We start from the raw sequence: 24730 nt of genomic DNA on the forward strand, positions 1-24730 counted from the left end.
GTAATTATCTGTCTAAGCAACTCCATTAGGTCAAATATTCAGGTCAGAATACTTTGGAATTATTCTGACTCTTGCTGTCTAACAAATACTCCACATTTAGTCTACCAGCAAATCCTGATGGCTGTATTTTTAAACATGTGAGCATTTTTCATCACCTTTCCTCTTTTACAAGCCACTGTCATCTCCCCCCTGGATTATTGCAGTAGTCCTCTTGCTGGCCTCTACTTTTTCCCTTGCCTCTTCCTCTGCTCAAAAGCCCCTAGTGGCCCATCTCACTAAGAGAAGAAACCAGTCTGTTTACCAGCCTAGAAGGTGCTGCATGATTTTATCTTCTATTACCTCTCTGTCCTCATCTACTACTTTTCCTCTCTTTTCTCTTTTGTAACCACGTTCACCTCTTTGTTGTTCCTTGGACATATCAGACATGCTCCTCCGTCTTAAGATTTTCATATTTGCTGATCTCTCTGCTTGGATGCTTAGCCTAGAAGCACTGGATATCCGTGTTACTTTTCCTTGCTTCTTTCTGGTTGCCAGTTTAAATGTCACTTTAGCAAAGAGAGGCTGTCCCTAACCACTCTATGAAATTACAGCTTTCCCATTTTCTCACTCCTTTTTAACCATATTGTTGTAAATTTTTTTCCATAGTACTTCTCAACATCTAACATTAGATATTTTACTGACCTATTTTATGTATTTTGTCTCCCCCACTAGAATGTAAAGGCAGGGACTTCTGTCTGTCTGGTTCAACGCTCTACTCGAGAATTGCCTATTAGTATTCCTGTAGCATTCAATAAATCCTTGAGTTAAAAAAAAAAAAAAAAACCCACAAAAGGTCATTGTGTAAATACTTTCATTATTCTACCTCCTTTCAGAACAGTCTATCCCATTTGATAACTGCCCACATTCTCCTTAAGCTTTCTGTTCTTCCAGACTAAATCGTTCTTACTATTTTACTTTTTGCATGTGATATGGTTTCCAGGTCTGTCAACATTTTAGTCATCTTTTCTGGACATTTATCATTATGTTGTTTGTCCCTAAAGAGTAACACCAGAACTAAAACAAATGTTGCAAATATAGGCTGAGTGTGAAGTTTTCCTCTTGTTTTGACATTCTACTTCTGTTAAGGCATATTGATTGATTTTTAAAAAATTTTTAGTAACTAATGCTGCCTCATTTTGGGCTTTTAATCCACTACAACCTGTAAATCATATGTGCTACTGTTTCTTATCTGTTGCTTTTGGAGTTGGTTTTTGAAACAAAGTGTGGAACTCTGCATTTGTCCTTATTTAACTAAATAGGGAGTTTTTATTCCCTAATGGAATAACTCATACCTTTAATGTAGAAGCTACCAAGTGTAAATTATTTTAGAAACTAATCGAAAAATTATGTCAGATACATATGGCAAAATCACAACTGATGAAATCTGGGATTTCTTGTGCCTAGATATTCTAAAATGTGTTTGGACAGTTCATTGTAATCATGTGTCTTGCATGATTCAAGAAGAAATATTAAGAGTTGATTGAAAAAATAATTTTGCCTCATAAATTTCTTCTCTTTGACTATCAAATTAACTTCCTTTCCTGCATTTCTCATTTTTGCCTCATTTCTCTGCTTCTTTAGGCCAGAGTATTCTTTCATTTCTTCTCTGTATTTGCTCAACAAATCTCAGAAATTCTTCTGCTCCTTAATTTCTTGCTTTTCAAACTCACTTCATAGCCAGTTACTCCGGCTATGCAAATCTCTCTGCTTCCAATCTCACCGTACTATAATCCATTTTATACTTTGCTGGCATATCAGTCTTGGGCGGGGGGCAAAAATCACAGCACTTTTATCTTCTATGTCTTCATCAGAGGGGTCCATATGATTGAATCTAAGGTTCTCAAACACTGGAAATCCATCTGTAATCTAGCCCTACTTGATTTGCATTGGTCTGCTTCTTTTTTTTACCCCTCACTGATCTTTGAGATGAAGTTCCTAGCTTACATGCCCCAACACGTATTCTTCCATCTCCACCCACCCCACCCATCTACGCACTCACTTTTCTTGTACTTGTTAGACTGGCTTAGCTAAATGCTATTTTATTCCTCCATACTATATTGCATCTTGAATGCCTTAAGTTCCTCAACACACATTACCTATCACCTTTCCTGAAAACTCCATTCCAAATTGATCTCTTTTCCCTAACCTTCAGTTGTATTTATGTCTGTGCCAACAACTTTATCATTTAGCGTTTGTTGCTTAATAGCTATATAAAGCTTTTCCATTCAGTAAGACTGTGTGCTTTTTGATGGCAAGGAATACAGTTGACCCTTGAACAACACAGGTTGGAACTGTGCTGATATATTTATATGCAGATGTTATTCAATGTATTTAAATGTTTTTTAAATGTATTTTCTCTGTCTTAACAATTTTCTTAATAACATTTTCTTTATTGTAAGAATATAGTACATAATGCATAGGACATACAGAAACTATGTTAATTGACTGTTTATGTCATTGGTAAGGTCAGCAGTAGGCGAGGATCAAAAGTTAAAGCAGAATGTCCAGTGTGTGGTGGTTGGCGCCACTAACCCCTGCATTGTTCAAAAGTTAACTGTATGAAAGAGTACTGAATTATCCACAAACTGGTTGGCTTGGCTCGGCTTGTACTTTGTTCTTTTGTGTAAAATAATTTATTACAGTTCAGAGTTGTTTTTTAACTGATACTGTTGGGAGAAAGCAAACATAAGATTCTCTATTATAATTCATTCTATAGGAAACCCTTTTCCAAGGAGAAATGAAGAAGAAAACTCTATATACTCTAAATGTGGAAGATCAGGAGTATGAAGATATGGAAGGTAACTTTTCATTTTTATGAAGCTCATGTATTGAAAGCAAAACTTAGTGTTTCCAAATTGTTCATTTGTATATACTTCAAAATGCACAAGGAGTTTTTTGTTTATACTTATTTTTGTTGTTAAATTCTGAAATAAGCTGCCTAATAAGAAGTGTACACTTTTTTTTCCCTCCTCATATGTATTATTTTCAATTGATCAAGGTTTTTGGTTTAGCCAATTGTTTACTTTTCATTTTCTTCCAAACTTTTGCTCTCTACTGGTTTAGGAATTACTGTTTCTGTTCTTATTGTTGACTTTAAAAAAAATAAATAAATGACATTGATATTTTCCTCTGTTTCTAAAGTTAAGTTAATTTCACTGTCAACGGAAGAACCTTAGAACACTTTAACTCTGCTCTTCCTACTCTCGATTTATAGGTTATAGTTATCCATTATTTTGGTTCTTTTCTTTTCGAACACCACAGATTAGATGATATTTTATACAGACAGTGTTTGCTTGGGTTTCTTTCCTCTTTATTCCTTTTCTTCTTCCTGAAAAAGAAATCTTAAGTTTCTTTAGTGTCTGTTGCTGGTAAACTCTAAGTATCTATTTTATCCTCGTCAAAACTATTTAAAGTTAGTTTTTCTGGGTATGTAATTCTGGATTGCTATGTTTTTGGGGTTTTTTTCCTCTTAACACTTTGAAGATATTTAACCGTTTTCTTTTTCTTTTTTTCTTGCTGTCTAGAAATCTCTTCTTAATATAGTTGTCCTTGTCGATGATCTGTCTTCTCCAATTTTCTGCTTTTAAGATCATGATTTCATCTTTGATGATGTACAGTTTTGCTCCATTGTTTCTAGGCATGGATTACTTTCATTTCTACTGTTTAGCATGCTTCATTTTCTTTTTCTTTTGTTTGTGTTTTTAATTCTTTCCCAGCCATTACCTCTTTAGTGCCTCTCCTTTATTCTCTTCCACATTAGTATGTCAGACCTTGCTCTGATCTCATTTCTTAGCCTCTTTTTCAGAGATTACATCTTTTGTGTCTCCTAGATTCTAGGTAATTTCCTCAAATTTGTATTCCAGTTCACAAGTATTCTTTTCTTTTGGGTCTAATCTGGTGTTTAATCATTCTATGAGGTATTTGAAAATTCTGGTACTTGAAGTCAGTGGGTTTCTAAATTTATTTCTGCTGATTCTTACTCAGGTGGCTTATTTTCTTAGGTCTGGTAATGTTTGATTATCAGCTCATATTTGATAAATTTAATCTATGGAATCCTGAGGGCCTAATACAGGGATTTTCCTCTAGAGGATTTGTATTTGCTTCTTTCTGGGCCTGTGTTGGGACCACTTTAGCACCATTTGAGAGTCTATATTTAATACTGGAGTCTTTTCAGGATCAGTTCCTGTACTAGGAGTGATGAGAATATTAGTGTGGACATTTGTGGCCAGGACAATCCCAGCTTTTCTGTTTGTTTGCTGTTTACTGTTCACATTTTAGCTCACCATTTCTTTATTTTTGTTTTATTATTATGTTGAATCTTAGAATTTCTTTTATTTTCTTATGAGCCAGCAATACATACTTTTGTATGAGTTGGTTGCATTGCTGGTGGCAGTTTAAATTAGTATGGATCTTAAGGAGGATAATCTGGTAGTATCTATTCGCATTTTAAATGTACATACATGATGATCTAGTACTTCCAGTATTAAGAGTTTACCCTGTAGATATATTTTTAAAATATAAAATAAAATTTTTTCTTGCAGCATTGTTTGCTATAGCTGAAGGTTGAAAACAAGTGAATGTTCATCAATAGGTTAAAAAACAAAAGCAGACTAGTGTGTATAGTGATCTAGCATTTGGGTGAAGAAGGAAATATGGAAGATTATGTATGAGGATTTGTTTTTCTGTGCATTATAAAAATCTTTGGAAGAACACGGAAGAAACTAAACAGTTGTTACTTGTTGAATTAGGTGCAACTGGATGGATGGGGATACATTTGAATGGGAGACTTGTCAGTATAGACTTTTTTTAACCTTTAAATTTTTGAATCATATGAATATTACTTATTGTAAAATTAAATTAATGAAAAGTTCCTTTTATTCCCTCACTTAAAAATACAAGAAAGTAAACATTGGAGATATTGGGCTCAAGGGGTATGTTTGTTACAATTTATCTAAGATCTAATTGCTTTGTAATAGAAGGGCCTAGTGTCTAGTAGAGTGTCTAGTCCATCATACTTCAAGAAACATAAGTCATTTGATTTGGAGAACTTAAAAGCACACATGGCTGTTTTACTTTATAGGTGAAGAAAATGGAGATAATGCTGCTACCACTGGTCTTTTGTATAATGAAGCTGACAGGTGTCCAATATGTCTTAATTGCCTATTAGAGAAGGAAGTTGGTTTTCCAGAAAGCTGTAATCATGTCTTCTGTATGACCTGTATTCTTAAATGGGCAGAGGTAAGTCTGATAATAACTATTAACCACATTTGATACATTACTGTATTTTAATTCCTTACCATGATATTATTCTACCTAAAGAGTTGATACTGCCTTTCACAAATTATTTCACAGTAATGTATTTTCCCTCTACTTTGGACAAATTTCCTTGTCTTACTCAGAGTCTGTCAGTATATTTTCTTCTAATTATTCAGCTTTTTATTCTTTCATAATTAAAACATTTTAAATGCATAACTTTTTTAAAAAAAATTAACCTTACAGAAGAATTGATCAAATTATTTTTTTCTGCTAGAAATGCAGTAATTTATCTTCAGTGTACTTTACCCTCTTAGGATATTTGTTTACTACTAATAACACCTTCCGTCTGCTTTTTGTTTTATATTTTTCACAGAATTTTTGCATAGGTTATTTGATTTCTTCTTTATATCAGCCTTGTTGAATAACCAGAGCAGATGAAATAGTATCCTTCCATTTTACAGATGAGGAAACTTGGATATTATGTACTGCAATTTATAACTTGGCCAAGATCTCTTGGCTTAAGGGGCAGAAGTGAATTTAGAACTGAATTTTCTAATTCTACTTTTTAATTTAGTATGAACTAATTTCAGAGTCTGAGTTACAGATATTACTGAGGTTCTTCATAGATAGTAAGTGATTATGAAACAAGACATTTTGGACTTTTAATTTGGGCCAAATACTTTGAAGTAAATATTAATTCTTGTAATCCCCATTGTTGTGAATTGTTAAATAAAAATTCATTGTTCTTTACATTAATCATGCTGTTTTCTGAGTATTTTGTCAGTGTGTAAAAATTAGTAAAGGAGATAAATCTCAAAAATATTTTTAACATTACTTGCATTCAAATTTTTTGATGTCCCTGAGCACATTGGAATTAATTGCATATTACATAATTGGGGTTTTTAAAGTTCTGTGTTTTACTTCTATTTTCACTACTAGTGCAGAAAGGGGAACATATGATGACTCTATGGCTAAGTTCTGAGAGGAGGGAAGAAACAATTTGTTATACCAGTTGAATTCATAATAGTATGTGTAGAAATTGTTTTACTTTAGATTAAGATCTAAAGTAGTCTTTGATAAGAAAGGACTAAGGATAGGTGAAAATATATTTTGGGGGAAAGTATTTTGAGTTCTGCTTAGTTAATATGATCGGTAAATCTCTTTATGTGTTTGCAGGAGCATTGATTAATGAAATAAGAATGCATATTTTTCTCTGCTGCCCAATTATAGTGCATATTAGTTTGCTTTGTGATTACAATTTTTTGAAAAGGGATTTTGCTTGCGGTAGAGAAGCAATATTGCTGGATAGGTGGAAGGTTTCAATTCAGTGCTTTTCATAAAATTGCATTCAGTGACATCAGAATTGTAAACTTCAACAGCATAATCTGAATATATATATTTTTCTCTAAGAAAATTAGAATGTATAAAGTAGACATGGTTCTTCATCCTTCCTTACCACTCCAACTTCACACAACCATAAGTTTTACCAAGATGTACACATTCCATATTTCTCTAGGGTATGTATCTAGAAGTGGAATTGCTAGGTTGTAGACTATGCACATGTTCAATTCTACTAGACAGTGGTAAACTTATCTATATCTGTAACTCTTACTCAATATTTTTAAGTTGAAAATACTTAATAATATACATACATAGTGTTGCAGTCAACACCTTTCTTTCATGTAATATTTTCCTTCTTTTTTGTTATTCTCTTGGATATATACACTTTGTTGAAGCCAAATTGCTTTTCAAAAGAAAGTTCTTATCTGCTGTACTACTATCATATATTGTGATGCCATGAGGGGCATAGAGGAGTGGTGGTGGTATTGTTTAAATAAAAGTAATAAACTTTTAAAGGAGAGAATAAACAGAACATTCTGAATAATTTCATTATTTCTAATGGGGATAGCAGGCATCAATTAAATAAACCATTAAGTTGAGCAGTAACAAGAAGACAATCCTACTAATAAATTGCTCATTATAAATTATAAGTGAATGCTGCTTAACAAAATCACTTAGGCTTTAAGCTAAATTTTCAGTTTGAATCTTTTATTGCTGTAATAAAAATTAGATGTGTTTTAAAGTACACAAGTGCTTTGACAAATAAAATCAGATTTTATATTTACCAGTGTTTTGTTTTTTCATCATCATTAGTTAAGATCTCTCATTTTCCTCAGCCTCCTTCTGTTTAAAAAAGAGGCATGCAATTTACTTCAGAATTCAGAATTAGGAATAAGTGTATGTATTCAGAGTCTCCTAATGGGCCATGCACTACACTAAGGCTTTTCTTATACTTTCTTTGATTTAATTTCATTTAATTCACTATGTTAATGTTTATTTGATATACTAGGCAAGGATTCTAAGCTCTAGTAATTTGTTTCCAAATATTCAAGGGATAACCTGAAATTAAAATAATTTTTAAAAATTGATCCATAGTTTAAAATTTTACTAATCTTCACTCTAGTAGGAGAGTAGAAATCAAAGTGAGATTTACAGTAGTTGGAAATCTATATAGTAAGAAAAGAGCACAAATGTATTCAGGATAATCTTTTTAGATTTCTGTGTCTTTCAGAAATTTAGCTGTGCTTTCTGAGGTTGGTACTCAAGGTTCACTGAAATATGATTCAGAATGGATATTAGCACCAGAAATGGAGGAGTCATTTATTTACTCTCACCTTAATATTTTAGGTATTGAAAAAATTCTGCTTTGTAAGAAACCAGTATTTAGAAGAGTTAAAGTATATTGTAGTCTAGTATATTTATTTTGGATACACTTTCCTGAAAATTTTCATGCCTTTAAACATATCTATATCCAAAATCAGAGTTAGTTTCAGTCTCTTCAAGATCTGAAATTTTGGTTCTGTGGTTAAACAAAAGCTGTGTAAGTACTTTAAAGTGATTGAGTAACTGAACTTTTGTAATCTCTAGATATGTCATAGAATTCGCTTTACTTAGGGCTTAAGGAGCAATTCAGGGTAATGGAACCTGTGGTGGTCTTCATGGCCCGTAGCCTAATTGCCTGCCCTTAGGGACACTAGAACAGATTGAAATTAAGCATGTCTGCTATGACTGTTTAGCTTCAGGGAATTCATAGACGGTAAGCCTTTTGGTTTATAAAATAAAAATGATATAGAAATAGAATATTGATAAAGACAATAATTGACAATTAAGGAAGGTTGAAATTTTTGTTAATTTAAACAATCACTGTTAGAGCTAAGAGTCTGAAAATAAGTAAAAGACAGCCTTTGAACTGGTGAAATATGTACAAAGCCAGAATACTAAAGTTTATCGGCTATTCAGTTAGAAAAGTTACTTATTTTATCCATACTGTGAGCAAAATCCCAGTCTACACTTACTGAGAGTTTTTACCTTACATAAATTTAACCCTGACTATCTCAGTTTGCACATTTAAAATAGACAATTAAAAGGTGAAAGCTAGAGAAGTCTGACACATGGACTGTAGTAGTGACAACTTATCAGAATTATGATCCCTACAGACAAGATACCTGCCTCCACATATACACACTGGTTAGGAGAATAGAATTCATGATTATGCAGTTGACAAGAAGTGGTTAAAATTTCAGCCCTTAACAGGTTAAAGTTTGAGGACTTGAAACATTACATGTTTAAAGCATTTAAGAGTTCTTGCTTTGTTCAAAGGTTGATGCAAAATTTATGATTAGGATGTTCTTGTTATCTACTGGGTTTTCTTCCCATATCTTTTAAGTAATATAAAATATTCTCCTTATCTTTTAAGTCTTACTTTTAAAAATGTGATTAGCTTTCCCACTCTAAGCAAACTTACCTTCCTCAACTTATTTATTTCAGTCCTCCATTTTGTGTCAAATGCTGACAAGCTTTAGTTTGAAAAAGTGAGGTTAATGAAATAGAAATTGGACAGTTGGCAAGGGCATGCTTTCTCTTCTGAGACTAGAAATAAAGAGTCTTACCAAGGTGACATACAGTTCTTGAAGAAGTAAGCAACGTTCAGTGCAGAAAGGTGAGGAGTATATTTTTAAATTAATACATAACAAAAAAGATATGACTAGTTGACTTATGTCTTGACTACTGATGTGTTTTATATACACGTGCTCCTTTATGCAATAAGTGGAAATTTACACATCATTCTGGTGATTATATTACTTTTCAGTAATATAATAATTCAGCAGAACTTTATTGTTTGGTTTTTTTCAATCAGTCTTTCTTCAAACTTAAATTTAAAAAAAATTTCTGAACTAACCCAAACCTCTGTGTTATGTGGTTCTCTGTGAACTGTAATTTAATAACTATAATTTAAACCTATCTGTGGTCCTGGTGAATAGCTTTAAAATAGTCCTTTATAATTTGTAAAGTACAGTTGGCCTTCTATATCCATGGATTCTGCATCTGTGAATTCAACCAATCAGGGATGGAAAATAGTTGAAAAAAGACTTGTGTCTGAACATATACAGGCTTTTTTTTTTCTTGTCATTATTTCCTAAACAATATGGTATAACCACTATTTATATAGCATTTATATCATATTAGGTATTGTAGGTAATCTAGAGGTGATTTAAAGTATACGGGAGGATGAGCATAGGTTATATGCAAATAGTACACCATTTTATATCAAGGACTTGAGCATCTGTGGATTTTGGTATCCGCAGGGGGTCCTGGATCCAATCCCCCATGGATACCAAAGGATGACTGTATTATCAGATAATTTCATTTAATTATTGCACCTGTGCAGTAGGTGATCAGGGCTGTCTATGTTCATCCTTAAAGTGGGTTACAGAGATTGCTGATTTTGACTCCTCTAGAACATGAACTTGTGGCTAATTTTTCCAGATCCACTGCTGTTTTCACCCTGTTAATTATTCCTTTGGGAAATCCTTTGGTAGAGCAAAGAATGTTTTTACATTGTGAGCAGTCATTACCTAAAGCATATAGGTAAAGACTTTTATTTAATACTCTTATCAGTTGGATAAATTAGCATTTGTTTCTGTGTAGCCTAGTTTTAACTGTCAGAATACGTAAATAGATTTATACAGGTAGTTTACTGGGTTTTTTGTATTTATACTAGAAAAAGAAAGTCTTAATTATTAAATGTCAGAAGAAATTAAGATTAAATGTGATTCTACCCAACTTTATAATGTATCTTGGAGAACGTGAAAAGGTTTCCTTTGAATAGTTACATGAAATGCATTCTTACTTGGTGTTAATTTTATCACTGACAACCATTTGTCCTTTAGGAATACATTTCTGAAAGCTGGTGTAAAGAACCACAGTTTCACTAATAAGGATTGACAAGGACTGTTTTGAAAGAACTGGTTAAGTGTAATAGGGAACATGTAGGCTGACTGCAGGTGAGCACATACTTTGGAGGTCTAGGTTAGGAGTCCTGGAACCATCAACAAGAAAGGATAGGTCCTGGTGAATAGCTTTCCAATAAGCATCAGTCTCTAATGGTATTCATTCCTAAATCTTTAATTGATTTTGAATTGCAATTTTATATGATGTGTTCTATTTGTTAGTAGGAGAGATAGGTCTTCTAGAGATTCCCACGAACAGGCAAACCTTTCTATAAGCATAGGTACTGAGATTCAGTGTTTAAGCACTTATCTTTAACACTTGCTTCTCTCTCTCTAGGAGGGGCTATCTGTAGGCAGCCTATGTGATTGAGGATAGATCAGCAGCAGGAAGCAAGAAATATTAGAAATCAAGAATCCTGAATTCCCAAATAAGGAAGGTTTCCTGTTCTTACATTTAAATATGGGTTTGTCTGAACTGGGAATTTACAACGCTTCAAAATACTAGGGTATGTTTTACTGAAATCATTAGGAAGATTATTTTTTCTATCAAAATTTCTTCCTTAACTGACATAACCTTAGTACAGGACATTCACAGTAAAATGTATGCTCTCTGTTTTAATACACGTTACAGTGTAAAGCAGTGTGTAGCTGTACTGTAAAGTCAAATTATCTTAGACTACTTTAATTATGAAACTAGTTAAATTAGATACTTTAAAAATTATTTAAATGAAAGCCATTAATTTAAACAGGTGAATAATTGAAGGGGGTTTTGTATATAAAGAAATAGAAAATTTGAGATAATTTTCTTCAAAACTAAAATCACTTATTTTAAACAGAATAACTATACTAGTTAAAATGTTTCAATATTAGTTTTAAGTGTGACCTTTTAATACCTCACAACTTAGAAATTTAATCAGTTATTCTAGTGAAATAAACTCTACTTTGAAAACTAAAGTTAAAATATCTTCTGAGATTTTTCTGGATGGATATCTGCTCAGTATATGGGTGAGGTCTCCTTGGGAATGACTTAAAATTAGGCTAATCCAACCCATTTTTTTTTAAGCCTATTTGCAAAAATTTTTCTTTGACCAGTAAGGGGATCACAATCCTCGGCATGGTGTTGTCTGCACCACGCTCAGCCAGTGAGTGTACCAGCCATCCCTATATAGGATCCGAACCTGCGGCCTTGGCGCTACCAGTGCCACACTCTCCTGAGGGAGCCACGGGGCTGGCCCTTGCAAAAATTTTTGTATTAAAGCTATATGATCACCACATTATATGTAATTTGATTCTTTGGTACTTATTAATGAACTTTGGTGTGTGTTAAAGTAGCCTTATAATTTTCTTACAGTATACATTAACAAAAAAAATTAAAGATGCATCTGATTTTTTAAAATCTGTTTTGATTTCTTTTTCATTGAATTTTTAGTCACTTGAAGTATGTTATGGAGATAACTCAGGATAACTGAATTCCTTTTTTGTATCCCCTTTGAAATGCTTTTCTAACCTGTCTTTTAAGGTCAGAAATAGATAATAGCATTGTTTCTTAGCCATAGTAAAGATATTTTGCTACCACAGGTGGCTTGTTTTCTGACCTGTGTTTTCCTTAACTGGGGAAGATAACTTGGTTTCTTTTTTTTCTGTTTGTTTCTTTTTGTTTTTGTAATAACAGTGGAACCTTTTCTTCAAGTGAAACTTTAGACAAATCCAAGGCAATTGTGGTTAAGGAAAAAAAGAATGAAAGTCTTGCTCAGAACCCCATTATTTGAAACAGATCAAAATGTAATGGCTCAGGTTAAAACTGTGCAATATTAGAAACTGTAAAGGAAAGAATGTCATTTACCTGATGTCAACAGAGGAAATTTAATACAGAAAAAAATGAGAATGTTTACTTTCAAATCTTTGAAAGATTTGATGCATCTGACATAGAGTAAATTTCTTGAACACGGTGGCTTTCTTTGGATCTTAGTTTCACAAATTGAAATAGCTAGAATAATAAAATACTTTAATTTCCATATGTGTCATGAAGTTTATGAATTCCAATTAAAAATTATTAAGAACTCATGTCTCTCACATGTGTATATATATCATATTGCAAATTGTCTTTTTATTAATTAACCAAGTTTTTTTGTTAGTGTAGTTGAGACAGTTGATATTTATAAGACCTTACATAATATTTAATATATGCAACACATTCTTCTAAAAACTGTTCAGTTAATTCCCATAAAAACCTTAGAGGTAAGGTCTGTTATTCCCATTCTCATAAATGAGGTAACTGAAGCACAGACAGGCTATGTAAATTGCTCAAGTTTATGCAGAAGACGTGATATGAAAGTAGACAGTAAGTCCAGAGCCTCTGCACATGTCCTAGTAGTTTTTTAAAAAAACATTGAAGGAAACAACTTTGCTTTTATTACTGTTTAATGTTTTTATGACTGTTTATCTAAATTTACCTTTAGGAATAAAAATACATTTTGAAACTTTGGTAAAATAGGAAGCACTTGAAAGATTTTACTTTTAAATATTCATTTAAATTATAAATGTAGTATTAATATAATCTCTAACCTAAAAAGTTTCATACAGTAATGCTAATGGGATAAACAGTAATCACACAGATAGTTATGATGTTGAGTTCTTTGAAACAGTCTGTTCTACCTGTACTTTTATAAGTATATCTTGATGTGTAATAAAGCCCAGAAAGGCAAAGATCACATTTTTTCACTAAGGAATAATATAATTTATCTAGATTTCATTAGTATCTTTGGTCTTCTAGACTATTGCTATTAAATTGTTAAAAATCCTGTCTTGGGTATTAATTATATCACCTTTTGGTGGTTTAAGAGTTTCGTATTACCAGCAAAACTCTTAATCGTAGTTGATGTGTATGAATTTTGAAAGGACAGGAAATATACGTCAAAATAAATAACATTGATTTATAATCAGTGATTGAAGGACCAATTTTCTTAAAAAATAAAGTTTACCTATAATTCTGTTAGAAAAAGACTAGCAACCTAATTTTAAAAAGTTAGGCAAAGAGCATGAATAGACAGTTTAAAGAAAGGGAACATTGAATAATCCCTTAAAAATATGAAAATATACTCAACCTTACTCATATAAAAGGAAATATAAACTAAAACTATTATGACATACCATGCTGTTAAAAATAGGGCAGGTCCAAATTATTAATATGAATCAATCTGAGATATATAACTAAGAGGAAAAAAACAGAAATCACTTCAGCATATGAATTAACTATAGTATATAATAAAAAGATACACATATATGTCATTGAATATATGCAAATGTACATGAATACAATACATGCGAAAGGATATAAAAGAAACTACCTCTGGAGAGGTCATCTATGTGGCTTGAGGGGACAGGTGGACGAATACTTTATTTTCTTCATATCTTTTAAATATTTTTAATGCTGGCACAATTGCCTATTCAAAATAATTAATTTGGGGTGAAAATATTGTCATACAATATTAAAATCTGTAAGGGACCTAGCCAAGCCATTCCTTAGAGTTGCCTGAATTTAGCATTAACAGCCAGCTTTACATCACAGAGCTGCTGATTTCAGCCCAGCTTATCTTTCATTATACCAGTAGTTCTCAACTGGGCAGCACGTCTTAATGGGATCTTAATAACAGAGATCTTATCTCTGTATTATGTACAGAGATACATAATCTAACATACAGTAGGTGTTCAGTAAATGTTTGAATAATGATACAAATTTAAGGTATTTGTTGCTTTGTGGCATGATACAGGCTGAGAGTATTTTATTTGCTTCACCTTTGAAAGAAGAAAAAATATTTTTTTATTCCTGTTATGATGGAAGGCTAATAAGTGTATTTAATATGGTTTAATTTTGGCCTTTCTAAGGAAATATTTGTAAACATACAATTTGTTAATCATTTTTTCAGACACTGGCTTCATGTCCTATTGACCGAAAACCTTTTCAGGCAGTGTTTAAATTCAGTGCATTGGAAGGTTGTGTTAAGGTAAGTCTCAAATTTTATTTTGCAGCATGAACTATGTAAAGTTAATTGAGGCTGTTTTGCTTTGATAGATTTCCAGTTTGTGTGTATTTGAAAATGATCAACTTTAGGTTTAACATGTAATTGAGCATGACTAGCTCAGACCTTTCTACAAAGATACTGAAATTTTGAATTTTGAATATTATCTATCTATCTATCTATCTATCTATCTATCTATCTATCTATCTATCTATCTCTCTCTCTCTCTCTCTCTATCTCTCTATCTATCTATCTATCTATATATCTATATCTATCTATCTATCTATACATGTGATGCCATTAATGGGAGAAACACTGTTTCTAGGTAGCACTATTACTCTATGACAGCTTGGTTACCACCTGTAAGTAGGAAAGGGGATGGAAGCAATGTACAACTATTTAAGCATTAGTCATTCTCAGCGTAGGTGTTTATAATTTGTTTTGATATGTTTTACCAGATGAGTCTTCATGTAAGGTGCAAACAATTCAAAGAAAATGGAATATAAAAAATGATTTGCTCTTTGTAATTGTGTATCTCTATGCCATCTATGCAAATTAGTATATATCTTAGAGAAAAGATATAACATGTAAGTATAACAATAGAAATTAAAATGTGGCTTCTTGGAAAGACATGTTCTCTATTTTTTTAGACATCTATCTAATTATGTTTCTAAAGATTAATTAGCATGAACTAGCTTCTGAAGATATTTTCTGTGACATTTTGTTCTGTTGCTTGGAATAAAAATGTATGTATATTTAATAGAGTTTGTATTTTACTTAAAAGTTTTGTACAGTGATAATCTAATTTTATTTAACTTGAAATTTATTTCTTATGAGATATCTTCCACATTCTTCTAATGTCTTCCTTCAGCCTTAATTTCTTTTGAATCTTCACTTTATTATCTTTTTCCCTTTACTGCTGAATTTCTTGAATGAGATATCTCCATTTTCTCAATTCTTACCCACTTTTCAACTCGCATTAAGCATTTATTTACCTTTATCATCTTATTTTACTAAAGCTGTCCTTGCTAAGATCTAGCGTAATCTTACTTCCAAATTCCGTGATCTGTTTTCTGCATGTAATGCTGTTGACTACCCTCAACTACTTCCTTTGGCTTCTAGGCTATTCTTCTCTTATGGGTATGTATGCAGGGTCTTCAAAAAGTTCATGGAAAGATTTGTATTATCTTTTAATTCTGTTTTCCACGAACTTCTTTTTTTTTTGGTGGCTGACAGGTATGGGGATCCTAATCATAAACTTTTTGAAGTATACTCACATGTATGTATGTATGTGTGTATTTGTTTTACCTGTCTTTTACAGTCTTCTTTGTCATCTCTTTACCTTCCTTTTCTTAATCATTGGGCCTGCTCAAGGGATCTTCAATTCTCCGGGTATACTTTCTCCCTAAGTCTTCTCAGTTACTTTGTTAGCTTTAAGCACTACTTATATTTGGATGGCTTCTGAAATTTGGTCATTAGCCCAGATCTCTTTCCTGAGAACCATACCTTATTTCCAACCATTTGTTGCACATCTCCATTTAGAATGTCAAAGAAATCTAAATATTAGCAAATCCCAAATTCATCTCATTCCCTGCCCTTTTCCCAGCCCTAGTTGTTAATAGAATCACAACCCCAGCCATCTAGATCAGAAACATTTGGGAGTTTTCCATTTTTCTCTCCTCGTTTTTGCTTATTCTGCTCAGTGTCTTAAATTTTTCCTTCTTCATTCCTCTACTATTGCCTCTTTGTAGGCACTCATGCTATTATCTAGACCAGTGATGTCCAATGGTATGATATAAGCCACTATATAATTTAAAATTTTTAGCAGGCACATTAAAATCTACTTCACCTATTTCTTTTTACTCTTTTAAAGATATATATTAAATATTTGATTTAATTAAACATATCTAATATTATTTCAACATGTAATGATTTAAAAGAATTATTACTTAGAGATTTTACATTTTTTAAAAAAATTGTACTGTTTTGAAATGCTGTATATATTATGCTTAAAGCACATCTCAGTGCTGACAAGCCACATTCCAAGCAGTCAGTAGCCACATTGGCTAGTGACTATCATCTTGGACAGTGTAGTTCTACACTACACTACTAGACTATTGTAAGAGCTTTTGTTCTGGTTTCCCGGTTTTTATAGTCTCCTCTTAGCTGATTCATTCTTCAAAGCACTGTCAAATTATCTTCCTTGGTAAATAACACCAGGGTCAAGGGTTCAGATGCCTGTACTGGCCAGCCACAAAAACAAACAAAAAAACAAAGTTATCTTCCTACAGCACAAATTTGATTATCTCATTCACTTGCATGAAAAACCCCACTTACACTCTGATACCTATAGAGTTATTTTCTTATTTAAGGACGTTTACAATCTGGTCCAAACACATTTCATCAACTTCATGTCTTGTTATTCTTTTCTTTCCTATCTACGTTGGCTTCTCTCTGTTTCTTATTACTCTGTGTTCTTTCTGCCATCTAGAATATTTTTTCCTTTGACAAATTTCCACTCATTCTTCAAGACCAATTTACAAATTATCTGTCTGCTTATTAACGTCTTCTCTGACATCCTCTGATACAGTTAATTTCTCAGTTATATGTGTGTACACAAATCTGTGCTCAATCTCTTTGTGAGCACTTAATCTATTTATATGCCTGTCTCACTATTTTGTTTCCTAAGAGCTTAGCACACTTACTAAGCTTATGGTTTAGCACACTTGAATGAATAAGCATATATGTATTTGGACTATACTTATTCAGACAATTCTGCTTCTATAATTTTTTTTTTTTTTATCACATCAGGGGAGAATTTGTGATGTTGGATTATTGCTCTAAAGAGATGATTTTGCTTTTCTCATAGGTTCAAGTAAAAAGACAATTGAGAGAAATAAAAGACAAGAAACATGAAAGCTCTTTTAAGGAACAGCTCTCCTGTCATGAAAATTCTAAAAGCTGTATAAGGTTAGTGATTAACTTTAAAAGTGGAATCTAAATGAGTAGAACCAGAAGTTAACTAGTACAAGGAGTATTCTTTGTTTAAAAAATGAAGTGGTGTTTTAAATGTATTTAATTACTTCTTTGAAAGCACACACTTGATAATTTAAGGAAGGACCAGCTGAAATATGAGAATATAATTTAAGCTCTATCTTTGGTGAAAAATTAGTTTTTTCATTGTTTTTGTTTCTTCTGTTTTTAATGTTTTTTCTAATGTGTTTTAGACTAAAACTTTTGTAAAATAAAAATGTTGCAGTGGTATAAAATTTCTATTGAAACTTCTGAGTGTTTACTCTCATTTTTATACTTGTCACAAACCAGTAAAAGTTAATGGATAAGTTCCAGTGCTCAGACCACTCTTTTAATAGTACTGGACAAAAAGTAACTAATGATATAGCACAATGTTCTTCATGAGACTGAAACTACTTATTACCTTTCACATTTTGCTTCCTTGTGCTACTTACTATAACAAGTGTTTATGTTTTAAATTTTTTTTAAACATACTTGAATTTTTTCTTAATTGCTTTGTTAAAACCATTGTCCTATTTTAACATAACTGCCTAGAAATACAGTGCTTAGTACTTGAGTTTAATAGCTATTTAACATATTTCTTTAACTAAATTGAATATGAGTGCTATAGTGGAAATTAAATTTTTAATTAATGCTTAAAATAACTTGTTCTAATACATTTAAAACTTAAGCCTGTTTTGATCTGAAATGTATTTAGAGCTGTCCAAAAGTTGTATTTTTCTGTCAGCATATTGTCAAATTTGAAGTTAAATCTATAATTCCTTACATCTTATCAGAATACTAATTTCCTAAGGGAGTAAAGTTCAGCTAGCCAGTTAGCCCAGTTGGTTAGAGCGCAGTGTTGTAACACCAAGAACAAGAGTTCAGATCCCTGTACCAACCAGCTGCCAAAAAAAGAAAAAAAGGAGAGTAAATTTATTTACTTACTAAAACAGTTGACAATAGTCACTGAGATTTATTGAACCTCTCACTAATTCGTAACACTATGCTCCTTAGATCTTAACTTATGGGTAGTTTTAGACTTAGAAAATGCAAAGAAGGCTACAGGTCCCTTCTGCCAGAAAAGTACATGTTAACAGATACAAAACTTTGTATATGATTTTAAGGTACTCGTGGGATATCCATTCCGAGAGCCTACCTATAAGCCCCAGAGTTAATAACTGCATTAGAGCAAATTTTATAACTTATTTCTGAATTAGCTTTGTTTTTTGTATTTATGTTTGCATAGTAGATAGTAGCACATTTTTCCCAGGCATAGTTAAGAAATAAGTTTTGGAGTTCCAGTCAAGATGGCGGAATAGATGGTCCCTAGCTTCACTCTCTCACACAAATCAACCAATTTACAACTGTAAAAATGTAACAATAGCCAAGCTGGGGCCGCTGGAGCTTAAGGGAGGAGGAGGAGAGACCTATGGAGTTAATGAAGGGGGAGAAGCCACAATGAAAGAAAAACCTGCTTGGAGAATTTTGTTCTGCAGCCACTTTAAGGCTAGAACTGCTGAGAGCATGGAGCAGGAGACGGCAGAAGCTGCAGCTGTGCCCTTTGGATGGAGTTGCTTGGAGGTGGCAGAGGAGAAGAGGGCCTTGGTGGCCCCCAGGACAGCAAGACCACTAATAGGGTTCCTGTGGACCCATGCAGGAGCGAGGAGCCAGAACAGCTGAAAAAGAGGAGCCATTCAGAGGCTGGTGAGTCATCGCAAGGGACCAGTACAGGGCCTGTCCCATGGGAAGTGTCTGGAGCACTGCGATGGGGGAGACGGGCCCACCAGGAGAACACTGGGACACAGCAAGGACAGCCAGTCCGCCGCGCAGTCAGTGCAGGACCACTCAGAGGAGACTGGTTGGGAATGCAGAATTGCATGGGGTGCAGTTTGATGAAAAGACTCAGGACCAGATCAGAGTTTCTACATAACCCAGGTGTACCAAATCTCTGGAGAGCTGGAAGTACCTATAAGGTCAACCATTAAATCGTGAGCTGCACAAAATGTCTTCCCTAGAGAAACAGCAGCAAAGCAGCAATTTAGCTCAGCCACAGAGCTCAAGTACTAGTTCCCACTGGAATTTCTCTCGTTTTAGAAGTAAGCAAAGGATAAAAAATTAGTTCCAGCCCAGGCACACCACCAGTACCTCCGGGACCCACCTGGGGGCCTGGAGCATGGGGCCTGGGGCATGGATCCGGGTACCAGACCCCCTGCCCACAACCAGGTACACTGCCAGCACCAAGGAGCATGCCAAAAACATCACCTCCGTGTGGGTGGCCCACCACAGTAACCATGGCTGCCGCAAAAGTGGCTAGATGTCACAACCACCACGCAGATGGTCTGCCAGCCACTGGGGTGCATTGACACAAGGAGAGTCACCAGCAGAGACCAAAGAAAAGAATAGGATGTCTCTCTCCACAAAGCTCATTCCAGAGTGACAGAAGAAGCATCTGCTCTACGATAATACTGGGGGACCTGAACACACCTTTCAGCATTGGACGGATCATCTAAGGCAACAAATCAACAGAATAACCATTATTCTTTCAGAGGGAAAGAAGAAATCTAGGGTTATCAGTGGTGGTGGGGGGGCAGGGGGATAGGGAGATATTGGACAAGGGGCATAAAGAATAAGTACAATTTGTAACAATATACATACTAGTAATATTGATTTGATCAACATATGTCAACATTGAATCCTCAAAATATGTATAATCAATTATGATTCAGTTTTTTAAAAAATGCCTTTTTGTAGGTTCATTCTTGATACAACCCCTGTTATTGGTTGTGACAATGTCATGGATGTGTATTTTTATGCTCCTTCAAAATCAGTCAATTCTCTTGACTCTTGCTGTGGGTGCAGTGGTCATTGTTGAATGGCCTGTAAGGCTTGTTTTTATTTGAGGCTAACATAGCTAAGGTAGTCCACGTTTGACTGCTTTTTCTCAGAGATTTGTCCTAGCGGGGTGGTGTAAGGAAATAACAGGTACAAAATAATAATTAGCTTTTGCCCACCAAGTCATACCCTTAATGATTTCTCCCAAGGTGGAAAATCTGTCAGCTGTTAAATATTTACGGTATACTTTTTTCAAGTTTTTTGGATGTTTTTAGCATTTCTATCATTCAATATTTTGTTTACTGCATATGTCTGGTCTTTCCATCATGCAGACAAGATCCATTCAGTTTTGCCTTTCCCTTCTAAAGCAGTAAAACCCCAACATCCCTCTTTATTATACTTTCTACTAGTTCCAAGTAAGGGATCGCAATCAGTGGTATTTTGTTTCTTGGTAGTGAACCTCCATTTAAGTCATTGGAGTGGAGAATGGCAACTGAGTGAGGACAGACAACTAGTCACGCTGTCTTTGCTAGAATTTTCTGTTAGCTTTTTAAAAAAAAGTATTATCTGCTTACCTGTTTTCTACATGGCCCAGTAGCTAGCCAGTTATGATCAGCCAATAAGATTGTTTTTTGCTGCTGCTGTTGTTTTTTAAATAAAGGAAAATGTCTTTATTCTTAGGATTTGCATGCTTAGGTATTTAGGGGTGTCATGACTTTATTTCAGTAAAAATTTAAATAGATACACATATGGATGCATGTATATGGAGAGAGATGAGAGAGTGAAAGACACAGAAAGACAGAGTCAGAGACACAAAGAGAGATAGAGACAGAGAGAGACAAAGGGAGGGAGGGTGGGGGGAGAGATTGCCACTGCAGCAGTCCACGTGAACAGCTCATGTCATTCACTGCACTAATCTTTCAACTTTTTGGGGGTGGGTGGCTGATTCAGGGATCTGAACCAGTGATCTTGATGTTACAAGGCTGCGCTCTAACCAGCTGAGCTAACCAGCCCAACTTCTCTGTAGGGTTGAATTGTTCCAAATAAGATGTTATGGGGAGAGGAGAAAGAATCCTGACACTTTGGAAATACATACTGACATGACTGTGGTTGAAATTTTTGCTAGGCTAGAGGTCCAGGCCTCTGCACAAAACCATGCTGACCATGAGGTGACAAGTTTGAAGCTGGGTGGTGGGATGGGGGGGCTCAGCACACTGCTCTGCATCCTCTTCTCCAGATCTGAAGTTTTTCATAATAAATAGAAAAAGGAAGGAAGGGAGGAAGAAGGAAAGAAGGGTAGTGAGAAAGGAAGGAAGGAAGACAAGATTATGGTTTAAAGACTGAGATTATACAACTCATTATATATTAAAATCTAGCTTGACATTGTAATATCTTGTAGGAGTTTGTGAGAATATTACTTAAATCGTTTACTAGACTTTCAGGGGTAGTTAATAGATTTCATTTTGATGGGCAATTCTTTTTTACCTCTTCACAGAAAAAAAGTCATCATAAGAGAAGATCTATTAAGTGCAAAATTTTATGACTTGAAGATGATACACAGTAAGTGACTTTTTGCTTGTGTATTCTACCTTTATTTGTTTTTTAATTTAATGGTTGTGCCAGAGTTCTCATTAGTAACATTTTGGTTTGGAAAACAGTTAAGTTGGGAGCTCTGTACATTGTGTTAAGTCCTACATAAATTTTGCTTTCATGTAGTCATACTATTATTCCCTGCCCTTCTTTTCTTATTGCTCAGTTTGGAGGGAGGGGTGTGTGTGTGTTGGGAGAAAAAAGTGTTTCTCAGTTACTTGATGTTTAGCAACCTACATTGTGGTCTTATTCTACTCATTAGTGCAGAAGTCTTTAGGGGAGATGAGATAAAATATCTTGTAGGCCAGTAAGTGTAAGCAATAGCAAGGGAATTCCGTGACAGCAAGAAACTAATTCACAGTTCCCAGAGGCAGTTTTGGTTTGGCCTCTAGCCACACTTTCTAATTTGAAACTTTGGAAATAAAGCACCTCTAACATATTTATCTGTGTGAGTAGTTAAGTATTTCTGTCTTTTCTTCTTGTTTGGTGCGTGATTCTTTGACACAGGAAGGCTTTGCAGCAGGGCCTAAACAAAATGGCACCATCCTTTGTGACTACTCCTTGGGGTCCAGGCAGTTTATTGTTCCAAAGAACACTTTATTATAAGCTGTTTCTAAGCAAGGAAGTGGGTATTTATTTTTCAGCCTTGATTACAGTGAATTTTTATTTATAGATAGTACCAATGAATTAATGAGTTATGAAAGAATTTATGAATTCATTGTTTTTAAAACTAAATAACTATTTTTTATACATTATGAATTCAGTTGTTTTTTGTTTGTTTTGTTTATTGACTGGAATTAACGTGATCTCTCAGGTTAGATTTACAGATCAACAAATGTTCTGCCTTTGAAATTTACTAATAAAGTAAAATTGCCTTTAAAGTTATTTGTTACACAGTATACAGATCTAACAGTCCAAGTTCTCTTTCTCCATCCTGGGGATCTAAACTTGGCCTTCATGGACTCCCGAGGAACCAGTGGATACAATTCACGGGGTCTGTGAACTTGGATGGGAAAGAATATACTTATTTTCATTAATCGAAATTTAGCATTTTCTTCTATTATGCTTGGAGGCCAAAAAAAACACACATTATTGACTACACTTACCCATTATAACTAATAAAATCACTGGTTTTTCATATCTCATTACAACTGGAATATTGATTTTGCTCAGCTCTACTTCAGAATTACTGAAGTTATTAGCCCTGCCACTAGATACTGTTATTTAGTGTGTTAATAAAGAAGTACATATTTTTATACCACACACAAAAAACAAAGCTGTTTGTTTTGCTCTCTGGACTTTAGTGATTTAAAAAGCATTTTTTATTTTTTAATTTACTTATTTTTTATTAGAACATAGTTGATTGTATATATCTATAAGGTATAACATTGAATATCAATACCTGTGTGCAATATGTGATGTTCAAATCAGGATAATTAGTATACTCTTCATTATACAATATAATCAATTTTCATGGCACTTTACCCATTCCTCCCCCACCCCCTTTTCTCCCCCACGTTTTTCTTTTGTTAAAGAACTTTAGATATGAAAACAGTCTTTGTTTTCCTATGTCATTGCTGTAGATTACCATTCTTTTTTATGGATAGCCTTTGCTTGACAGCTCTAGAATCTGATATAAAATTTGCTATTGAGTAAGATTAAGTAATGTTACAGATTTTCTCTAGATAATTTGACCCACTCTCACTATGTTAATTGTGGTTTTAAGACCACAGTAGTTTTCTTTAAGTATATATCTCCTACCTGGGCTTATTTTTAGAGAGTGTAACATAGGCAAATCTTAAATCCATAGTGCTTCATTATAGTGAAGCCCATTTATAAGAATCTGTGATTCATTCTGATTTGAGATTTTGTTTTACTATTTAGAATGTGAAAAACAGGTTTTTGTGGACATCCTAGGCCAATTTAAGTATGGATGACTAATTTAAAATTATAATTTTAATTCTTTAAAAAAAAACCTGTTTCTGCCAGAAGGTTAATATAGTTCGATTTGATTGTGGTGATTATTTCACTGTGTGTAATGTATATCAAAACATTAAGTAGTGTGCCTTAAATGTATGTAATTTTTGTTTGTCAGTTATATCTTAATAAAGATGGGGGGGATTCTTTTTTGGATATGTAAAGTATCTACAACCAAGTAGACATGCTCTGAAGAAATGTGGATGTTTGCATGTTGTATACAAATAAGATTTGTTCATCTTCAGGTTATTTTAGTGGTGATGAGTTTCTGTTGATATATGTTTATTTGTTCTTGGCTAAAACCATTTTAGGAAAATTAACCTGAGAAAGGTATTCCAAAAGGATGGGAAGCCAAATGACCTGTTAGAAAGTTTCTAAAGTTTTCAAAAGTGGAGGTAATAAGCTAACTCATTTCTGAGGTTATGTTGCATTTTTGTCTTTATGATTTATTTAACATGTTCCTTATTTGATCAGTACTGAGGATCCTATTTTTTTACATTTGAACATCTCTGAAATGAGATTTGGTCTTATTTGTCCTGTATGAGCACTCTTGACCAAGCGGTAGCATAGTTGTCACTGCCTGCAAATGTATGAACATACAAAGTACTGTCATTAAATTTGGAGAATGGATAGTAGAAGCTTGGAAGAAAATCCCTAGATAATTCTGGTGTTCTCTTACCCCCTAGGTCTGCAATTGAGAGTGGAGGTGTT

General features: G+C 33.7%; 1 protein-coding gene across 1 annotated transcript in view; it reads left to right on the forward strand.

Moving 5' to 3' along the window:
• SCAF11 (SR-related CTD associated factor 11) overlaps positions 1-24730 on the forward strand; it is a 64883-nt gene that overhangs the window by 21451 nt on the left and 18702 nt on the right. Inside the window, exons 2-6 of the mRNA XM_063075022.1 lie at positions 2756-2837; positions 5120-5277; positions 14513-14590; positions 17475-17575; positions 21948-22012. Of these exons, the coding sequence (XP_062931092.1) occupies positions 2777-2837; positions 5120-5277; positions 14513-14590; positions 17475-17575; positions 21948-22012 (463 nt within the window). The 5' untranslated portion in view covers positions 2756-2776. The remainder of the gene's footprint in view (positions 1-2755; positions 2838-5119; positions 5278-14512; positions 14591-17474; positions 17576-21947; positions 22013-24730) is intronic.

The sequence above is a fragment of the Cynocephalus volans genome, chromosome 12, assembly GCF_027409185.1.
Source record: "Cynocephalus volans isolate mCynVol1 chromosome 12, mCynVol1.pri, whole genome shotgun sequence".
Taxonomy (NCBI): domain Eukaryota; kingdom Metazoa; phylum Chordata; class Mammalia; order Dermoptera; family Cynocephalidae; genus Cynocephalus; species Cynocephalus volans.